Here is a 22,380-nt window from a genome sequence, read left to right on the forward strand (position 1 = left end):
TGGAGAGGAAGAGGAAAGTAATCTTCAGAAATCACATAGGTCAGGCTGGCTCACGCCTGTAATCCCAGCACTTTGGGAGGCCGAAACAGGCGGATCACGAGGTCAGGAGATCGAGACCATCCTGGCTAACACAGTGAAACCCCGTCTCTGCTAAAAAATACAAAAAATTAGCCAAGCGTGGTGGCGGGCGCCTGTAGTCCCAGCTACTTGAGAGGCTGAGGCAGGAGAGTGGCGTAAACCCAGGAGGCGGAGCTTGCAGTGAGCCGAGATTACGCCACTGCACTCCAGCCTGGGCATCAGAGGAGCGAGACTCTGTCTCAAAAAAAGAAAAAAAAAGACCCTGCTCCAGGAGCCACCAGCTCCAGAAAGCTAGGAGGAGGGGAGGGGACCCAAGGGGCATAGGGTACAAGGCATGGGGCATTATTATGCCCTTTGGAATGTCTATACAGGACATAAATGAGGTCCGTGTAGACACTCCCTGGATCTGAGGAGCTGCCTTCACAAGAGAAGAGTGAGTGAAAGGGACCTTGGAGATCATCTGTTTCAATACCCTCAAGACACAGGAGGAAACCAAGCCTCTTAGGCTACTCTGCAGATGATCCTACCTGCTAAGCAGCAGCAAAACAGGAATCTGAACCCAGGTGTCCTGACTCCTGGCACAGGGAGGTTCCCTCTGAACACACACGTGTGCAGTCTGGTTCCCACATGGGGGTGTCTTATGTGCTCAGTGTAAGCCAGCCCTGGGACAGGTTAGGGTCTCAAAAATAATAGAGGAGATGAGGTAAGGGGAGGGGAGCAGGGGAGGTTGTACGGGGGCTGGTGTTCAACTTTGTTCCTGAGCCCCCTTCTCTCCTTGGGCTAAAATCCCCTCAGGGAGGAAGACCACAGACCAAGTGGTCCTCAGTATTTACAGAAAACAAAGCCTCCTCTCAGAACCCCAGGAAGCCCCCAAGGCCAGAATGGTTCCTGTGCTCTAGGAGCACAAACTGTGGACGCGCACTGACAGGCCCAGCACATAAGGCTGTGTAGGTTGCATATTGCACATGGGCTCTCATCTAAAGGGGTGAGTTGGGGCTCAAATCTAACCCAAGCTCCAATCGCCAGGGCATGCACACTGGCATGAGGATGTATCAATCCAGAAGAAGGGCCACCTTTTAAAAATCTGCAGAAAGAAGCTTTTATGTGGATTAGCAATGTTCCTACCCAGAGACCCGAGTTCAAATTCCAGCTCTCACTTACTCTGTGACCTTGTGCAGGTTCCCTTTTTCTTTTTGACAGAGTCTCGCTCTGTGGCTAGGCAGTGGTGCGATCTCGGCTCACTGCAACCTCCGCTTCCCGGGTTCAAGCGATTCTCCTGCCTCAGGCTCCTGAGTAGCTGGGACTATAGGCGCACACCACCACACCCAGCTAATTTTTATATTTTTATAGTACAGACGGGGTTTCACCATGATGGGCAGGATGGTCTTGATCTCTTGACCTCGTGATCTGCCTGCCTCGGCCTCCCAAAGTGCTGGGATTACAGGCATAATCCACCATGCCCGAGCAGGTTCTCTTTTTTTTTGTTTTTTTTGTTTTTGTTTTGAGATGGAGTCTCTCTCTGTGGCCCAAGCTGGAGTGTGGTGGGGTGATCTCGGCTCACTGCAACCTCCACCTGCCGGGTTCAAGCGATTCTCCTGCCTCAGCCTCCTGAGTAGCTGGGACTACAGGCATGTGCCACTATACCTGGCTAATCATTTGTATTTTTAGCAGAGACAGGGTTTCACCGTGTTAGCCAGGATGGTCTCTATCTCCCGACCTCAGGTGATCTATCCAGCTTGGCCTCCCAAAGTGCTGGGATTACAGGTGTGAGCCACTGCACCCAGCCCAGGTTCCCTTTTTTTAAGAGACAGCCCTGGGTAACTGGCCTACCCTGGAGGGCAGAATCTCCCACCAGCACCCAGGCCCTCAGGACTTCCCTCACCCGGCTGGGGAGTCAGCAGCTTCTAATTACCTTGTTCTGTCTCTTGGAGATTGGGGAAAGGCTCTTGTTCCTGTCTTGGCCTGAGGGAGTTTGGAAGGAGGCGGAGAACAGCATTTCACACCCTGAGCCCATGACGCTGTGACACCAATGACCCCTCCCCACCAAGGACAGTTTCCCATGATCTATTTCTGTGCTCTTGTGTGACTAGTGAGGCCAATTTAGGCTCAACAGGTTCTACCACAATTCAGATACTATTTCCACACAGGCAAGCTGTGTCTGACTCTCACCTAGCAATTTTCACAATTCCTTAAGTAACACAAGTGAACACACATCACATAGTGGTTAAGAGCAAGGGCTCTGGAGTGAGAGGACGCTGGGGTTCAATTCAGGCACCCCCCTTCCTAGGGCAAGGCACGGAGCACCACCTTGCGCTCCATGCAGGCATCTATAAACTGGGAGGCAGAAGAGCACCCACCTGCCAGGGTAGTTAGGCTCAGGAGAATGTACACGGAGGAGCTTGGCACAGAGCCTGGGAAGATCAAGAGGTGCCAGGCAGGGCTATTATTAATGGCTCCTAATATTTCTTGTGTCCTGAACTCTTTCGGCAATCTACTGAAGCCTGTGGACCACTTCTCAGAATGTTTTTTTTTTTTTTTTTTTTTTGAGATGTAATTTCGCTCTTGTTGCCCAGGCTGGAGTGCAATGGCATGATCTCGGCTCACTGCAACCTCTGCCTCCCAAGTTCAAGTGATTCGCCTGCCTCAGCCTCCCAAGTAGCTGGGATTACAGGCATGCACCACCACGCCCAGCTAATTTTGTATTTTTAGTAGAGATGGGATTTCACCACATTGGCCAGGCTGGTTTCAAACCCCTGACCTCAGGTGATCCGCCTGCCTCAGCCTCCCAAAGTGCTGGGATTATAGGCGTGAGCCACCACGCCTGGCCTTCTCAGGATGTTTCTAAAGTGCATAAAATCGGCCAGGTTCAGTGGCTCACACCTGTAATCCCAGCACTTTGGGACCCTGAGGTAGGAGGATCACTTGAGGTCAGGAGTTCAAGACTAGCCTGGCCAACGTGGTGAAACCCCGTCTCTACTAAAAATACAAAAATTAACCAGTTGTGGTCTCACATACTCAGGAGACTGAGACAGGAGAATTGCTTGAACCCAGAAGCGGAGGTTGCAGTGAGGTGAGACTGCACTACTGCACTCCGGCCTGGGCAACAGAGCAAGACTCTGTCTCAAAATAAATAAATAAATAAATAATAAAGCGCATAAAATGAAATACTTAGAATTCCCAAATCTTTTAAGTGGGGCCAACTTCACAGACCACCTGGATTCTAAGAGTGCCAGCCTCAGACTCCCACCAGAGGGAAGTCTTAGCACTCATTTCAGACTGTCTGAATGTCACTCTGTGGTCCTGTCACAAACAAAGCCCTTCTTGTGGGTCACACACAACACAAGCCAGTGCAGCCAGTGGCTAGGTGTCAATGCCAGAGGAGGAATCTCTGAGAGCTGCCTCCTTCCCACTCCCGCACTTCCAGGCCATCTCACCTGCCTCACTACCTCCAGGAAGGGCCACTCTGTGCTCTGTGGCTCAGGCCACAGCTATAGGATCCCTTTTGTCCCTCAAAAACATTACTTAGCACAGATGAGCACAAGTTTCGGGCCTTGCTCTCGGGGCCCCCAGCTGCAAGCAGTCCAAAATTCTTCCCTGGGCTCTAACCTCACTGAGCCCCACTGCAGGTGACACCTCTCTCCCCAGTTCTAGTCCACATCCTCCTGGGTTGAGGACATGGGAGGCCCTAAGTCCCTCTTCCCACAAAGCAGATACAATGTGAAACTGACCTCAGAGACCCTTAGAGTGTCAGGGAAGGAAGGCCCTGAAGATCAGCAACTCAATTCCCCCAGTTTTCAGAGGAGGAAAGTGAGGCCAGAGAAGGAAGAGACTTGTCCAAGGTCACCTGGAAAGGAGATGGAGGACCCAGGGCTTAATACCAGCTCTTCTGGCTCTCTGTCTGCTCCCCACTAAAAAACAGAAGGGGAAACACTAAGGCTCAATCTCAAACTGAACGAGAGATGCAACAAGGGGTCAAACTCTGTATTAAGGATCCAGAGATCTAGACAAGGACACCTGGTTGGTCCCCAGAACATCAGAGCCCAGGAGTGCAGGGGAGAATGGGATCAAGTGCAGGGAACCCCCAGAAACATTGAGGCAGACTGTGACTCTGAAGGACCTTAAGCTCGGGATGCAGAGCCCTGATGGAAGGCACAAAGCATCTCTCACTGGCACAAATAGAGTTAGTAGTTGATCCTGGGATGCTCTGTGGGGAAGTAGACTCACATTTCCCAGTCCAGCCATTTCTGGCATATACCTGGGTACAAAGCTACAGGCAAGTAAAAGGCACACTAACCATTCAAAGTCTGCAGCTGTTGCTATGACTGTCTGCTCCACACCTGGGGTGGAATGGCAGGGGCTCGAAAGCAGATCCGCCTCCACTCCCCAAGAACAGCACAGCCCTGGGTGTCCAGCAGGGTGCCCTGCCCACCTGGCTGCTTGCCATAATCCCCCATTCCACTGGGGTTTAGACACCTGCTCCCTGGTGGCTGGAAACATCCTTTCTCCCGACTAACAGGCAGCTGGGAGCTGGATTCACCTCTCTCTGGGGCGGCAGCCTCCCTCCTCCTGTATAGGCCCTTCTCCCAGGAGTCCCAAGACCCACCAAGGCCTTCCAGGGATGCTGAGGACATCCACTGGCTGACTGCTGGGCCCTGTGACCCATGTCCACACAGCTCTTACTCCAAGGATGGGCTGAGTCCACTCGCATCAGAACCACCTGAGACATGAGTTTAAATCGTTGGTTCCTGGGCTGCCCTACGGAATCCAAACCTTTGTTGGGGGGGGGGACAGGGTGTCAAGGTCTGAGAATCTGCATTTTTATACATTCCTTTGGTAATACTGACGCAACCAAAAGTTTGAGAACCACTGTCTCACAGTGTCCCCAGGCTGCCTGCTGCCAACCTAACAGCTGTTACAGCTGTGTGTGTGGACACAGTTAATCTGATTTCCTGTCTGGCAGCTGTGTGGCAGGGAAGGGACAGCTGAGGGTCTCAAAAACAAGAAGAGGGGATGAGGCGGGGGACAGGGCTACAGGAGGTTGTACGGGGGCTGGTGTTCAACTTTGCTCCTGAGCCCCCTTCTCTCCTTGGGCTAAAATCCCCTCAGGGAGGAAGACCACAGACCAAGTGGTCCTCAGTATTTACAGAAAATAAAGCCTTCTCTCAGAACCCCAGGAGGCCCCTGAGGCCAGAATGGTTCCTGTGCTCAGTGCACTGACAGGCCCAGCACATAAGGCTGTGTAGGTTGCATATTGCACATGAGCTCTCATTTAAAGGGGTGAGTTGGGGCTGAAATCTAACCCAAGCTCCAATCGCCAGGCCATGCACACCGGTATGAGGACGTATCTACCCAGAAGAAGGGCCACCTTTTAAAAATCTGCACAAAAGAAGCTTTTTTTTTTTGAGACGGAGTCTCACTGCGTCGCCCAGGCTGGAGTGCAGTGGCCAGATCTCAGCTCACTGCAAGCTCCGCCTCCCAGGTTTACGCCATTCTCCTGCCTCAGCCTCCCGAGTAGCTGGGACTACAGGCGCCCGCCACCTCGCCCCGCTAGTTTTTTTTTGTATTTTTAGTAGAGACGGGGTTTCACCGTGTTAGCCAGGATGGTCTTGATCTCCTGACCTCGTGATCCGCCCGTCTCGGCCTCCCAAAGTGCTGGGATTACAGGCTTGAGCCACCGCGCCCGGCCGAGATAGGGTCTTGTTATAGCGCCCAGGCTGGAACACAGTGATCATGGCTCATTGCAGCCTCAAACTCTTGGGCTCAAACAATCCTCCTGCCTCCGCCTCCTGAGTAGGTAGAACTACAGGTGCATGCCACTATGCCTGGATAACTTTTTTAAAACATTTTCTTGTAGAGACAGGGTCTGGTTATGCTGCGCAGGCTGGTCTCAAACTCCTGGCCTGAAGTGATCCTCCTCCCTCAGTATTCCAAAGTGCTGGGATTACAGGTATGAGCTACCATGTCTAGTAAGTTCCTTAACCTCTCTAATCCTTCTCAATTATACACCACAGCTATCAATACTTTCCTAAAAGAGATATGGCAAGGGCCAGGCGTGGTGGCTCATGTCTGTAATCCCAACACTGTGGGAGGCTGAGGCAGGCGAATCACGAGGACAGGAGTTCGAGACCAGTCTGGCCAACACAGTGAAACCCTGTCTCTACTAAAAATACAAAAAATTAGCCGGGTGTGGATTGAGACCATTCTGGCCAACACAGTGAAACCCTGTCTCTACTAAAAATACAAAAATTAGCCGGGCATGGTGGCGTGCACCTGCAGTCCCAGCTACTCGTTAGGCTGAGGCAGGAGAATCGCTTGAACCCAGGAGGTGGAGGTTGTGGCAACCCGAGACCATACCACTGTACTCCAGCCTGGGCAAAACAGCGAGACTCCATCTCAAAAAAAAAAAAAAGGCAGGGAAAGTACCTGATAGCCTTGTCACTTAGTGCATTATAATAGTTCCACTCTCACCCCCGAGTCTTCCACTTCTTCCCCTCCTGGCACTACATACCTACACACACAGTCAAACCCAGAAAGTCTGAAAAGCACAAACAAGAATATCCAGGGAAAGCCCTAAGACCAAACTTGGACCCCATGGCACTTCCCAGTGTCCACAGCATTCCTTCCTGGCACAAGCAGGATTCACACCCTCCCTCCATGGGAAAAGCAGACTCCTCCTCCATGCCGTCTCATAAAGTCCTGCACATTATCTGAGCATCAGCTCCACCCAGTACAGGACAAAGGGGAATCCAGGGTCCACATAAGGGAGGCAGAAAATTCCCCACCTCTGTATCCTTGAGAATCCCAGACTAGAGTTCAAACTCCCAGGCTCCCCAAGCCAGAACCAAGCTTGGATGATGGTGGTGCTGTGTACTGTGTACTGGGGGGCTGTGGCAGGGTGGCCAGGCAGAGACCCCATCCATCAAGGGAGACCTCTGATCGCTAAAAGCAGATGCTGAGATCTGCCCCGCTCTTCAAGCAAGAACAGCAGAGTGCCCCTGTCCTTTGGTAGGCTAAGGCTCTGTCTCACCCGCTGGGGTGACTCACTAAAGCTGTCTCTATTCAACCAGAGGTCCAAGCCCCAGAATAGAGCCCAGGAATCCTGCCAGCAATTCTGGACTCCAGCCCTCCCCATGCGACATTCATTCATCCATGTGCCAGGCACTGTGCTAGGTGCTGGGCAATGGCAGCAACCAAGACAGCCCAGAGAGCAAAGGCTGTCCCTAAGATAGGGTTCCAAAGATGCTGCTGGAGGTGGCAGGCAGGCACCACCCTCGAAAGACCGTTGCTCCAACGCCTTGGGCTTGGGAGACCTGCACAATTCAGACTGTCCAAAGAAGCTTCCCTGGACACCTGCTTTTTCAGCCATAGGCTCTTGCATCCTGTCTGGAGACCGATCAAGAGACAGGGAAAGGGGGTGGGGAGGGAAACACCAGGCTGCCTGGGCCCTCATGGCCGTGTTTATCCGGGGTGGATTTTTTTTAACCCAAAGGTTAAAGTGTTTCTATTTGAAACATCTATTTACATTCCAGAGTCCAAAAAAAAAAAACAAGGCAGCCGAGCTCCAGGCCTATATCTGTCCCTAGCCGCGTCACAGACACAGCATCAGAGCTGCGCAGGGGGAACATTCTTAGCCCTCTCCCTGAGCCGAGCCGCTGAGGTGACTCACGCCTCCCTCCTGCCAGCATGGACCAAGCCACCACTCTGAAGGCCAGCCAGTGTTGGGGGTGAAGCGAGGAGACAGGGAACTGGAGAGAGGGGCTGCCTGGGAGTCCATGCAGGGGCAGCCAGGCCTAGGGAGGAGATGAGAGAGCAGGGTCCCAGCCTGCGAGGTTTCTGGGGTACAATCTGAAAGGAAGTGAGTGAACAAGCTGAGGAGGAAACTTCCGGCCACCCGCTGGCTCCTGCTGGTAGCAAGGAACAGAGGGGACAGGGCAGGATGGGTAGACCTGATAAGCCAGATAGGGTGGCGCTGTCCCAAGAAGATGCTCTGTGATTATTCTGTCTTCCAAGAGACCACCTTGAGTCCCAGAGGCTATGGGCTGGAGGCCAGCAGGCAGGGTCTTTAGTTGGACCTGTGGACTCCAGACCAGGATAAGAACCAGCCCTCTGGGTTTATTCCTCATCCCAGGGACCTGTGTAGGTGGCCCCCAGGCATATGCTCCTACCTCAGGGGACTACGTGGGTATCTTGTAGAGCTGGTCCCCAAGGTTACGCCCCCATCCCCACCCCAGCCTACAGGGCTGGCCCCAGGGTAATGCCCCTATCCCCAGAGCCTGCATGGATACCCTGCAGGGCTAGTCTTCAGGGCCATGCCTCTACATGAGAACACTGCATGGGCATCCCTGCCTGGGCATGTGACAGTCCATATTCCAAAGATTTTTTTGAATCTTCCCAAAACATTCATGCTCTGACACATCCAAGTCCCACTGCAACCTTATCCCTGGGCAGCTCAGAGCCAAATCACAGGCACCTGCAGAGGCACACAGTTCCCACCTTCCAATTTGAAGCTTGGGATGCACACCCACATATCCAGAAGCAAGGACTCCCCATTCACATGCACACACACAGACACCCACACTTGAGTGCCAAGCCACTGCCAGGAGGGGCTGAGCAGGCATGGGTCCAGCAGGCCCCTCCCTGGAGGAAGCATCTTGTGGTGCCGGCCTGGTGGGGAGGCTGTGCCAGGAAGGCTTGATGCTGCCAACAGGTTCCCGAGAGTGAGGGAGGGAGTGGCCCAGCTCTGGGGGACCCCACCCCTAGCCAAGAGCCAAAAAAGTTCCTGCTGAGAAGGTGGCAGGATTGGGGGTCCTGAAGCCCGTCTGAGCCAGAGTAACACCTCTTCATCCTCATGAGATGGGAATCAACCCAGACCTGGGGAGAAAAGCGCTATCGGGAGCCAGCTAGGGGCCACGGCAGCCAAGCCCCTCAATATTCCAGTTGGCAGCCTCTGCCTAACTCTATCACAACTGCACCAAGCCTCCCCAAGTGTCTGATTCTCAGGAGACTCCTGGCTGGGGACTTGCGGAAGTCACTGTACTCGATCCCCTAGCCCCAAGAACCAAGCCAGAGGAGCTGGGGTAACCTTTATTCTTGTGGACACCCAGCTACGCCTTCTTCCCTTGCCCAAACCTGGGGAGCGGGCAGCGTGGAGGCGGGTCACTGACCCACTTCCTCCCCTCTGACCACAGTGCCAACTAGGCCAGGATCCTCCAGTAACCCCCAGCCCCCAGCAGCGGATGCTGACCCTGCCAGAGACCGAAGGGACTGGAAGAGATGCAGCAGAGTACAGCTGCGGGGCCCAGGGGAGCAGCAGGCTCTGGGCAGGGAGGACAGGGGCCACTCTGAGCAGGGATCCCCCAGCCCCGTGTATTCTCAACAAAACTCTCAAGACAGATCTATGCAGGACCCTATCTATGCAAGGCTCAGGGCCAGATGCTCAGCCCAGGGACAAGGATGCCTAATGACAGAGGGCAGGCAGGGACACCAAGGCACTTACCTGTCACAGGGATGCTGTGCAGAGAAGTCCGCGGCAGGATTTCCAAGGATGGTTCCCGGCCTGACATCCCATCTGCTGAGAAACAGGATTCTGTCTCATAGATGGTCTGCAGCATCTCCACGAGCCCCTGAGCCTTGGGCACCAGCAGCATGCCAGGGAGGGGGCCGCCAGAGGCGGGGAGCAGGCTGAAGGGAAGGTGGTCGGGCAGCCCGCACTGCGAAGGTTCCCTCAGGCCACTGCCGATGGGACCCGCACTGTGGGGAAGTGCCTCATCCGGCCTGGGCACTCCTGGCGGCAGGAGGGGCAGGGAGTCCCTAGAGGTGCAGGCCCAGCTCCACTCTAGAGGGGCATCTGACCACCAGCCTCTCCCTGATTCCTAGGAGCTGGGGTATGGCTGAGCACTTGGGACAGGAAGGGGAGCTCAGCAGGCAGGCGGGCTCTGTGTTCCCTCCCAACCCTGGGTGACAGCTCTGGGCCCGGCTCCCTGCTCCTCCTTCCCGAATGAGCCGCCGCCGGCAGCTGGCAGGAGACTGAAATAGCAGTTGGGGGAGGGCCCTGTCTATAAATAGGTGGAGCATGCTCAGGGAGCTGCGGGCGCGCTGCCAGGAGGCCCCATGGGGGGGAGGCGGTTCTACCCCAGGAGGAAGCGCCAGGCGAGGGGGATGGGAACAGGGGAGGGCCTGCACTCAGGGCCAAGGCCACAGCGCTGGCTGGGTGGCCAGAGGCTGGGCTGGGGAAGGACGCCGGCTGGGGTACCCATGCATCTGGGAGCAGCTCTGGCTGCTACTCTTGTCAAGCAAGCCAGGGGATAGAGACCAAGAAGCCAGACTCAAGCCTCCGTCTTCCTTCTTGCCTTCCAAAGCAGGTAAAGGAATCAGAAGGGCCTGGGAGAGGCTGGCAGACAGGCACCTTCCCTGGATTTCTAATAGCCTCATGGAGGTTTGCTTAACTTCTACCCTCCCACAGAGTTGAGAGGTGCCTCCCCACCCCTTCAACCAGCAGAGAGTCCCCTAAACACTCCCACTCATTCTGGAGTGTCGCCTCCAGAGGCTGCTCAGCCTCAGCTTCTTTCTAGGTTGTAGGGATACTCATCCTGGGCAGACAGGTGTCCCCTGGTCCCCTTTCCTCACCGGTCCAGGAAAGGGGACCAGGGAACATCTGCCAATTCTCACAGCACAGGTAGCGCCTCCCTGGCAATGTGCCAGGTGCAGTGCTAAGAACGTCATATACATAATTTCATGTATTCTGTGTGGTGACCTTGGGAGAGAGGTACAGATGAGAAAACTGAGGCACAGGGAGATGAAGTCACTCACCCTAGGTCATACAGCTGCTTACATGGCAGGGCTGGGATGTCTGAGGCTCAAGTCTGAGCTCTAACCACCACACTCCACTGCCTCCCATTTCCCAGGGTTTCTATTAACAGGTATAATGACCCCTGTGCTCAAGTAGGAAGAGACTTGAGAATGGAGCCTTGCTAAGGAGAGTCAAGAGTTTTTCAGCATCCAGCCATTCCCCATCAGTCAGCCTCAGGCCTGGCAGCACAGCCCCTGCTCCCTCGGTCCTGGGGCTGATGCACCATGAGGACCAGTGCCACTTACCCACCCTCCCCACCACTGGCCTGCCCCTGCTCTTCAGGTTGTGCCTCCCACTGGTACAAAGATCCCACTTGGCCCCCTGACCTCACTACAGCCTTTTAATAGCCTGGTTATTCCTGTGTCTGCATCCCCCTCCGGCTTCCTGATGTCACAGTTGCTATTTTGGAGCCCCCTCCTTGACCCCCACTCCAGGCATGCAGCCAGGGACACCTGTCCTCTCTCTGGACTGGATGACCTCACCCTCTTGTTGGGAGCCCAGGAGGAGCTGGCCAACCAAGGACACAGTGGCTGTGGCTCCTGGAGCCAATTTCCCAGCCAGCTTCTGCCAGTCAGGGATGGCAAAGGGGTCTCCTGCCCTCAGGCTGGGAGTGGGAGGATTAGGAGGACCACACCTATAGACAGAGGCAGGCTTTCCCAGGTCCTAGACTAGCAAGATGTATATGTTGCTAGAGGGTACCCAGTGGTGGACCAGAAAAGAAACAGCGGTCTGGAGCTGCAGCTTCTAAGCCAGGGCAGATTCTAGAAAAAGGGCAAGGAACAGTACTCCCTCAGAGGCCTAGCGCTGGTGGACATCTCATGGTATGGCTGGGGATCTCATTCACCACCCCTTGCCCCAACCTCATCCTGGCCAACCAGGCTCTCTCAAGAGGAAGGGAAGGGAAGGTCTCCATCAGTGGAGTGATGGGCAGCAGATTAAAGGGAGCCCAGAAAGCCGGGAGCAGCAACCCTTCCCAGCCCAGGACTCCACCCACCCACGCTAGGAGCAACCAGAAGGGCTGGCTAGCCCTGTCCCAGCTCTCTCTGCCTCCCCCAGGCATAGCAGAGTGTGGCAGGAGAGGCTTATTCTAAAGAGGAAGTCGTCAGTTACCAGGACTCAGAAGCAGGGCCCCCAGAACCTGGAGCACCCAGACATCGAAGAAAGAGGCCTTCCTGCTTAGGAAAGATAGGAGCACCCAGGACAGGGACACCCAGAGGTGGCTGGAGCCAGGAGCTGGGCAGCCAGCTCCCAGCACCATTACAGCCTCCAAGAAACAGGAAGCAAAGTGTCAGACACAGCCAGAAAATCCTCAGTGCAATTCCCAGAACCCTCCAAGGGAATAAGAGAGGAGGTTTGGGATGGGGACAAATGTCTTTTTTCCTTCTGAGATTCAGGTGATACAAGGTCCTCCTAATGTCTAACTTCAATCCTTCATGCTTTAGCCCTGCTCCTTGCAGTTCACTTCTCTTTTCCATTGTCTCCCATCCAGCATATCCATGTGTCATCCCACAAACCTTATGGAGCACTCACCAAGCATGGGGTACATGAGCTTCACCCAGAGCCAGGACTGTCCTCCCCAGACTCACTCTGCCCCTCCCTCAAAGGCTGCACTCTGACCTCCTAGCCCTCTGAATCTGAAGGAGGAAAGCACCTAACCCTGGCTCCAGGTTCCATTTCCTGAGCCCAAAGGCTGTGGGGGATGGGGTACCCTGACCAAAAGAAAGCAAGGTCTGCTTAGTGCACAGTGAAAAACCCAAGGGCTGGCCCAGGAGCACCCTGGATGGAGTGTGAGATGCCAGCTTCCCTGAGCCCCAGACATCAGGCCTGCCTGCCCTCCTGTTCTTTCCTGCCCTTCGAGCCCAGTCGTGCTGGAGCCCATCAGCATGGTCTGGGAGCTGCCATGTGCCAGGCCCCATGCTAAGTATTGGCTGAACCCTCTCATTTGAAGCCAAGTTCAGAAAAAATGTGAACACCTACTTTGGCATCTTCTACTTCCCCTCAGGGTTGACCCTGCCTTCTCTGGCCATTCCATTCTAAGCCTTCAATCCCTTTGGAATGACAGAGCAGGGAAGAGGAGGGGAGAGGCAGGTCCCACTCTGCAGTGAACACAGAGGTGTGCCAGGGGACACCTCCATAGAGAAGGGAAGCCAGGAGTCCACTTCCTAGACCCCAGCCCCATGCTAGGACTGACCCACTTTCTCACTGCCTGCCTTCCCCGGGGGCTTAGAGGCAGAGCCCGAGGCTGGGAGGCAGGACACCAAGGTTCCTGGCTCCACCCTACACCCATGCCCCAGTTTCTTTGGTCACCCAGAGAGCAGGGGTTGGGGGGGGGGCTGCTGCCCTCCATCCTGGGAAAGGGAAAGAGAGAAAGTGTAAGGGTTCTGGGAGGTGCTAGGCAGGCAGGTGTTGTCATGAAGCTTGTCTTCCTCCCACATTGGGGAGAAGGATCCTGGCCGCCTCCCCCATGGCCCCGCTGCCACTCAGACTGGCTTGCACAGTGGGCCTCACTCTTGCCTGCTCTTTCGGGCAATGGCACAGAGAAGAGGGTTCAACCAAAGCTGGCCTGGGTCCCAGGCCCCTGGGTGGCTCCTCCAACCTGGCTGGGCCGAGTCTGAGCTGAGGGAAACTTCTGTCAGCCTTTCAGCCCCACTGAGGAGAACGTGCAGAAGCAATCAGTTCCAGAAAAATAAAGAAAGTCTTAATCCTCAAGCCCCCTTTGGCCTGAAGAAAAAGCAGAGATCAGCGAATGGACTCAGGGAAGCAGGCAACTCCATCAAAAGCCTCCACCCGTGATTCCAAGACTGCAAAAGAGGTAAATAAAGTCAAAGGCTGGCAGGCAGCCCAAGCCAGAGGGAAGTCATCAGCTCCCACCTCCCTGGGCGGTGGGCCCCAGAAGGAAATCACTCACAGTCTCCACCTGCTGCCCCTCACCAGAAACAGTCTCTCTTGCTAACATGTTCACTGTGAGGGCCAGGGATGGCCCATCTCATGTTTTCTTCTGTCTTCCACAGGCTGAGCCTGTTGGTGATACTCAGTGAGGACTTGCCAAACAGAAAAGCTCCTACGCTGAGAGGACTTGAGAGAAACCAGAAGCTCTGCCCCTTACCCAGCCTGCTGTTCTGTACTCTGGGGAAAGAGGAGCAAGTGTTCAGGTAAGTGAGGAGAAGGTGGGAGGCGCTCAGGGGCTGCAGCAGACCCTGGGAACTAACCATTTCCATCCTTCACCTCTTATCTCCTGCCCTGTGGCCCATACCTTTCCTTCTTGGGGCTCGCTGCAGGGTGTCTACGGGAAGTGGACACCCGCGTGCTCTGGCTACAATCGGTGGTTTCATTTTGCTTCCGCCGAGTTCCAAGGCATGTGGTTTCCAGGCTTCTGCCAGGCGCTGGGCAACCCAGCCCTAGCCCAGATGCCAGCCCAAGCTCTGGGAATGGCAGACGCTAGGCCCCTCAGAAAGAAGAGCTGCGGGCAGGCTGGCTATCTCCCTGGCCCAGGGCAGCTGGAACCCCACAATTGGGAAAGCCAGTCCCAGAACCCCAGGAATACTCTGCAGGAAGGGCCTCAAGCAAACATCCCCAAGCAGTTGCCCCAGCTCCAAAGCCTCTCAACAATCCTAAAATGAGGTTCCCAATCCCTGGCCCCCTCCTTTTCTCCCTCTTTCCCCAACACAGAGAAGACAGCATCTCCCCCTGCTGGGGGGAGCTGGAAAGCCAGCCAGGAGGCGGGGCCCACTCCACAGGCCCACTCAGGATGCCCTCCTGGCCAGGGCTCAGCAGTGGCTCTTAAGCCACTGGCCTCCTACACTGGTGGACACGTCCAGCAACTCCAACACTCCTGTCAGCTCCCACAGAGGTAGCTGCAAGGGAAACTCAGACCACCAGCGTCTGGAAAGGTAACCCAACAACTTCATCTATCCTGGGTTGCTTATTACATTTCCCTGCGAGGGAAAGAAACCCCAAACCTGCGAAAAATCCTCTCCAAGCCACCAACAGATGCCTCTTGGCAGCTTCAATTCCCATGGCCAAGAGTTAGACCCCAGCCTCACGGGAAGCACGGACTGGAGATGGCTCCTGGACAGGTCAGCGTCACAACTCAGAGGAAAGCAGCAGCTGGCCCTACTGCCTGACATGGCTGAGCTTGCTGGGGTAGTGTTCAACCGAAATGCACGAGGGACAGATGAGGACCCAGGCCTCTCCTTTCCCTTCGCCATCCAGTCTCAGAGGGGGAAGCAAGAAAGCCGGGCAGCCCACCCAGCCCAGCCCCTATGGGCTGAATGAGGGCAAGGGCAGAGGCAGGAATATCTGAGGGGGAACCGCAAATCCTGCAGGAAGGATGATGGGGAAGAAAATGTGGGGTGGTCTGGATTCCTCCTTCATGCTGCTTCCGTACAATCCTGCGAATGGGTATTCATCCTAGGCCCTAATTGCCCTATCTCTAAAAGGAGAAATATCCACCCACCCCTACATAAAAAGATGGAGCGTATTATGGGCCATGGACAGCTAAAGTTGAGCAAGATAGACCTTTAACACCTTGCAGAAGGAGACAGCCAAAGTGGAGGAGACAGCCATGACTCTGACCACACCGGCCCGTGACCCTCCTGGGAAACTGCTGAGGGTCCAGCTCAGGCCACTAGAACACAGCCTCACAGGCACACATCCAGAACCAGCTGCACATCAAGCTGCCTGGAGTCCCCCCAATAGACTATTTCTGGCAGCACTGGACAGGGTCCTAGAAGCAGAGAGGAACAGGAAATCTCAGAGTAAAAGACCCCAGATTAGCAATCTATCATCTGAATGGCCCAAGAGAAAGAGAGGCAGTCTACCTGGACTCAGAGGAAAGCCGAGACTCCTCTACCCACGTCACCCCACTCCCACCCAACACCACGCACCCATACACGGAAGTTAAGGCCCAGTGCCCTTGTAAACCTCCAGTAAGAAAAAAGTATGGAACACAAACATTCCACCAAGTAAAGAAGCCACCACCACAAAAAGGAAGCTGGGCATTCTGCTATAGTAAAGAAATTCCTCCAATTTCGTCCCAGACTGCCGAGAGAGATTCAGGGATACACACTCCCCCTTCAGGCCCGCCTGTCTTGGCTAGCAGGGGAAGGCGGAGGTGGAGCCGAATACCCCTAAGTTGAGAGGGCAAGCATGGGGTGCAGAGTAGGACCCATTGCCTTCCCAGGACCAGGCCGGACCATCGATCCATCAAATCCCAGGTCTACCTCATGGGCCTTTTCTTGCAACACCTCTCCACTCCTGTCCCCCTCATTCCCTTATAGATCAGACAGTAAAGGTCAGCTGGCCTGGAAGGGAAACCCGCACAGCCCACTGCATCCAAAGCTACCCCAGGGTGCTCTTCTCCAACCTCCCAGCTCTTACCCGACTCGTTGGGAGAGTTCATGCCGGCTCTGGGCCTGCAGGAAGCTGGCGTTGGGGGCTGGGACAGGAGGGGGTGGAGCTGCGGTGATGTCAAGAGAGACAGACGATAACAGACAGACGGACGGGACGGGAGCCCGGGGCCGCCGTGCCTCTAATGCCCATCCGAGGCCATCCTTCGGGGCGAGGCAGTCAGGCACTCAGAACGGCATCCCTGGGGAGAGATGGAGCAGGGTTAGAGGCCCCTAACTCAGGAATCTGAGAGTTGAAGGAGACCTTGGAGCTTGTCAGTTTATACCTGGGGATAAGAGGGATGAGAGGGAGGGATACCTGCCCACAGCCACAGCGGAAATCAGCAGAACTGGATAGACCCTGGTTTCTTTCTTTTTTTTTTTTTGAGACGGAGTCTCGCTCTGTCGCCCAGGCTGGAGTGCAGTGGCCGGATCTCCGCTCACTGCAAGCTCCACCTCCCGGGTTCTCGCCATTCTCCTGCCTCAGCCTCCCGAGTAGCTGGGACTACAGGCGCCCGCCACCTCGCCCGGCTAGTTTTTTGTATTTTTTAGTAGAGACAGGGTTTCACCAGGTTAGCCAGGATGGTCTCAATCTCCTGACCTCGTGATCCGCCCGTCTCGGCCTCCCAAAGTGCTGGGATCACAGGCTTGAGCCACCGCAGCCGGCCAGACCCTGGTTTCTTATCTTACTGATGAGGCTCCCAGAGCTCAAGGGATAGGAAATGGCTATGGTGGTCAAACCCAACAGACCCCTTTTCAGGTGAGTGTCTACTGCCAGGTGAGGAGACCCTATAGACTCCCAACAGTGCCTGCCATGGTACTAGGTGTGCACCAAAGGAGAAAGTGCAGGGGGCTTCTGATCTCTATCCATAGCAGTGGGGAGATGCAGGGCTGATCTAGAGTCCCCGGCAGAAGTTAAGGGAGAAACTGGTATCCCAGCCTCCATAGCCTAAGCTGGGACTTCTAGGGGTCATCTCCCGACTTTCTGATCCTTGTGCCACCCAACTCTGGAAATATGGATGTACTTCCGTTTTGGTCTCGCCCAGTTCAACAACAGACCAGGACAATAGCTTCTCTTTCCAGGAACTGAGAAAGTCAGAGACCTCTCCATTCCAAATCTAATACCCCTGGCCTGGCAGGTGCAGGGCCCAAGCCCAGGGCTTTGTGTATATTGTACAGGTTGTGCTCTGTGTAAGGAGGTCTGGCCTAGGGCGGTATAAAATCCAGCCTGTGCCCTGCCTGCCAAGCCATGGCCTGACATGCTGAGTCCACCCAAAACAAGGGACGATTTTTTCCCAGTTTGTACAAAAGCAACAAAAGGCCCAGCGGTAGCCCTGCTGAGGCCAGCATAGTAAAGGAGGAGGTATTACAGGACAATGGCTTTGCCAACCCATGCCCACTCCTCCAGCTCTCCCCCACAGTTAGTCCTCAAGCCTCAGACACTATGCACACAGCCACCTGGCCCATCCCTTAACAGCCCACGATCCACCCCAGACATGATCTCATTCATTTGCTTCCAAATGAAGGCAGGCCTTCCAATACCCAATGAAAGCAAGGTAGCAGGAAGCCATCAGAGGAGGCTGTGAGCTGCTGCGAGTTTAAGCCCTAACTCTGCTCCCCAAGCCTTGAACCAGCAATCAGCTCTGCCCCACCTAGACAGCCCCACCTCCTGGCAGGATTAATTCTCAGTAAGCCTTGCATTCTCATCAGATTCCCAAGGGTGGGGTCCATTTGGAGCCCAGAAGCCAGCTATGGCAGAAACACAAGAACGTGAAAAAACATGCGCACGCGCGCGCATGCACACACGAGACCTTGGGGTCCCAGGCTTGCCGCTGTCTGCTCTTGCCCACAGGGCTTGGACTCTATGGCTGGAGAAAGGTACACTCAGATTGGGGGGCAGAGTTGAAGGGGCTAAATTGCTCCTGACAGGCACAGGTATGGGATTAGGACAAAAAAGGCTACGCAGGCAGGGCTGAGGCCAAGCTCAGGAATGTGGCAGGTAGGGCTGCTGGTGCTCTGGCAGGGCCCACGTGGGCAGGCAGTTCAGCCTGCGCCCACACCAGGGCTGGCGCCCAGTCCCGCTCACACCCTTTCCCGTGGGCTGGGGAACACAGGTTCAGAAATTCCCACGATTCCCAGAAGCCTGAGTAGCCCAGCCCATCTCCACATTCAGAGGCACCTCCACAACAAGGTGCTCAGAAGGGGCACAGCCCCAAGTGGCACAGAAACCAGATTAAGCTTAGCCCCCAGCCCCCATCATCCTAACCCACCCACTGTCTCTCTGGGTCTTAAAGGCACTGATCCTCACCCCTGAGGCAGAAGAGGAAGGGAGTAGCTCCTTGAATTCATGGTGGGCTCAGGACTCAGCTACATCTACTCCTCCCCATCCTATAAAACTCAGCAGGATCCCTGGGCCCCTGTCCACCTGTAAAGAGTGTCTGCCAACACCCCCATCAAGTCTCCCAAGTGAACCAGAGCCACAGGCTGGGCCTCCCTGAGAAACAAAGCAGTGTTCACGGTCTGATTGGGACAAGCACAGATTCTTGTCTGGGGTGGGGCATGAAGGGGAGAAGGGGAGTCTGATGTTTAAAACCTGAGCTGTTTGTTCCTACATCTGCCAGAGAAATCCGTTGGGTCTCAGCAGGCAATCAGGGACCAGGAGCTGTGTCCCAGATGACTTAACATTTGGATGCCAAACCAGGGAGCGGCCCAACTTCCAGGATATTATAAGTAGGCAGACCCCTTGCCCACCCCAAGCGTCCTGCCCCACTACCTCACACCAACTCTTTCTTCCAGACAGACCCCTACCCTACTCCAGGATCCAAAACCACCTCCCACATCCAGCCAAGACAGCCGGGCTAGGATGAACGAAGGAAACGGGCTGCATTTCACCCTACAAGCTCAGGGCTAAGCCTGGGGAAGTAGGGCGGAAACCCCAAACTCTGGCAAAGGGTGGGAGGAGGAGGACAGACAAGTGAGGGGCACATGGTACAATGCAATGCTCCAAAGGCCATAGGTTCACAATGTTAACCTGTAGCGATCTTGTCACTCAAACAACTCCCTCAAATTTACTGGGGAGTCAGGTGTCCCTTGGAGACCCTCTCTGGAACCTGGACTCCAGTACCACCATGCAACACCCTCCCAACACACCTGCTCTGGCCCCAGGCCAGGGCACCCCCTAGGTCATAGGTGACAGGGTCAAGCAGTGTGAACCAAGTCTTGGGAGTCTGAGATTGTTTCACTCTACCTCAACAACCTCATCAAAAAGTTACAAACCGGCCAGGCACGGTGGCTCACACCTGTAATCCCAGCACTTTGGGAGGCCAAGGCGGGCAGATCACCCAAGGTCAGGAGTTCCAGACCAGCCTGATCAAAATGGAGAAACCCTGTCTCTACTAAAAAAATACAAAATTGGCCGGGCATAGTGGTGCATGCCTGTAATCCCAGCTACTCAGGAGGCTGAGGCAGGAGAATTACTTGAACCCAGAGGCAGAGGTTGTGGTGAGCCAAGATTGCGCCACTGCACTCCAGCCTAGGCAATAAGAGTGAAATTCCATCTCAAAAAAAAAAAAAAGTTACAAGTCAAGACATCCCACCCAAAGGTCAAAGGCACTAGGAACTTATCTTGACCCTTCCTGACCATGGCCACAGCCTACCACTTTCCTCAGCCTCCGAGAGCTTCTGTTGCCTAGTGCCTCCCCCAAGCTATGCCAACAGAAAACCAGAAGGATCAGAGCCATGAAGGGTGGCAGACTCGGATGTCCAGGCCCCAAACCAGGGAAAGGGGGAGGGTGACAGGGAAGGAAAAAAGGCACCAGGCTGACAAATTCATTTTTGCAATCGGCCCATTTCTGTTTGTCTGCTCAGACGCAGCTCCAGGCATCTGCACAAGCCAGATGGAGGAGGCTGCTATTTCTAGAAAAAAAAAAAAAAAAGGGGGGGGGTGGTGAGAGGGGAGGAAGGGAGAAGGCGGAGGCAGAGGGCAGAAGATAGGGTCTGTCTGCCCTAAAACCTCAGGCAGAATGATACCCTCTTCCCAGCACAACCAGACAGGGTCCCCATTCAAGAAAGGGCTGGGGCTGGGCCTGGGGTGAGGTGGGATGGGGAAGAAGAAAGGCAGAGAAAGTTTAATTAGCTAAAGTCGGCTACAATAGGCCCCCTCACTGGCTGCATCAGGTTTTCATTCATGAGCAAGCTACAGTGCTCCAAAAACGCCAAGAACCACCCCCCCTTGCTGTCTCCCCCTCCCCCCACCACCGCCACCAACAGGAGTGCGTCCTCTAGCAGGCTGGCTGAGCCTGATGCTGTGTTCCAGACATCCCTCCTCAAAGGGATGTGAGTAGGAAGAATTAATTATTAAAGAGCAGCTGGTACTTTAGCACCGACCGCGCTACCCCCAGCTCCTATAGCTGATCCCCCTCCCCCACTATGCGGGAACACAAATGACACCCCCCAACATTCCCAGGCCCCATTTCTAAACACACAGTTAAGATGCCACCCCTAGAGAAGGGAAAGCAAACCTTTGTCTCTGGAGCTACTTGGGGTGGGTGGGGCATGTGAAACTGCTGCCCCCCTCCAAATTACACGATCCAGCCAAAGTAGGAGGATATATTGGAGAAGAAGGGGAGGCTGGCACAGAACTAACATTTCCTCCATCCTTGCCCCCAAATAACCTGCGCCTGAGATCTGTCTCTCTGGTCTCCGGCATGCCCACATTCCCAGGACAGAGTGGAGATGCTGGGAGCCCATTTCTCTAACTCAGAGAGACCCCTACTGCCTCGTCAAGAAAGCCCAGATCCAAGTTCAAGTGAAGAGAGGGCAAAGAGAGGAGTCAAGAAAAGAGGAAGGAGACAAACCAAGATCTCCCCAAGCTTTGTGTTTAGGAAGGGAGAGGAAGGAGGGAAGACTGGAATGAAGAAGAGGCAGTCCCCAACATGGCTCATCCACCATCCAGCCCAGCCAGCCCAGCATCTCAACAGCCAGCATAGGCTCAGTGTGCCTAGGACTTGGGAGATTGAAGACTATCCCTGCCTGCCTACATCCTCTGAACCTAAAAGGAGGCCGAAGGCAGGACCCAGACCCAGGCTGCAATCCTGCAAGGCAATCTGGCCAGGGGTCCCTCTCTGACCAAGACTCCTGGATCTCACCCTCCCCCCAACCTCCTTTTGTTCCCATAATCTGGCTCCATCCTCCCTTCCCAGTTGGACCCTGAACCAAATCATCACCACCTCCCCAAGCTCCAAATCTAATTCCAGGTCCCAAAAGCATGGTAGTCACTGACAAGAGAGATGGGTCCCTTTTGCACCCTCCTAAAAGCAACCTTTCCTCTTTAGGGACACACCTCATCTCAGAAGGGGTACCAGTCAGGGGTATCAGGTGGTCATCTCCTCTCCCAAAGAAGCACCCAACCTCTCCACTCCAACAGCCCCCACCAGGCTCCCAGATTAATTAATTACACCCAGCCACTTCTCATCTTCCCCAGGGCCCCAGGGAAGGGTGGGGTGGAGAAGCTGACTCCCCCAAGTTAACAAGACACTGGTAGTGCTCCCGCTTCCATGAGATACAGACCCGGGATGAAAAATGGGGGGCATCCACCCCAGACAAGAAGAGGTTGGGGGGGAGCTCCATTTCATCTCCTCGCTCTCGCATCCTGGCTCCAGGGTGTCAGACAGGAGAAGAGGGTGGGAACAAACGCAGTAACGCCTCAGAGGAGACGGGGTGAGAATAATGGAGAGAGAAGTAAGGTGGACTCCGCTGTCCCCCTCCTCATGCACACAAGTCAAGGACATAAAATCAAAGATGAGTTCGTAGCTATGGGGAGAAGCGCTGTGGGTGGGCAGCACACCTCATCTCAGAGTACCAAGAAAGGGGTGTCCAGCGAAGAGGGGTCTGCACGGAATCCGGGTGCAGGGCTCAAATGGCTCTGCAACGCAACACGCGCAGACAGGGAAGGGGCAAATCTGACAACCCCGGCCGGTCAACGAGCCATTTGGGGTCGCGGGAAGGCGGGCCCCTCCCTTACCTGCAGGGAAGGCGCCCCTGTCTGGGAGGGGCAGGGAGGGGCGC

At 54.9% G+C, this 22,380-nt stretch overlaps 1 protein-coding gene across 2 annotated transcripts in view; it reads right to left on the reverse strand.

Moving 5' to 3' along the window:
* The window catches only part of HDAC5 (histone deacetylase 5), a 61,100-nt gene extending 38,734 nt beyond the window's left edge, over positions 1-22,366 (reverse strand). The window contains exons 1-3 of one of the 2 annotated variants that reach the window (XM_011940077.1): positions 22,337-22,366; positions 16,307-16,517; positions 9,575-9,646 (exon numbers count right to left, since the gene is read on the reverse strand). In XM_011940077.1, coding sequence (XP_011795467.1) covers positions 9,575-9,646; positions 16,307-16,328 — 94 coding nt within the window. In that variant the 5' untranslated portion in view covers positions 16,329-16,517; positions 22,337-22,366. Of the gene's footprint in view, positions 1-9,574; positions 9,650-16,306; positions 16,518-22,336 lie in introns of both variants that reach the window. The other variant, XM_011940076.1, reaches the window with a different exon arrangement.
* Positions 22,367-22,380: the final 14 nt, after the last annotated feature.

Source organism: Colobus angolensis, unplaced genomic scaffold (genome assembly GCF_000951035.1).
Source record: "Colobus angolensis palliatus isolate OR3802 unplaced genomic scaffold, Cang.pa_1.0 Scaffold187, whole genome shotgun sequence".
In the NCBI taxonomy this organism is placed as follows: Eukaryota; Metazoa; Chordata; class Mammalia; order Primates; family Cercopithecidae; genus Colobus; species Colobus angolensis.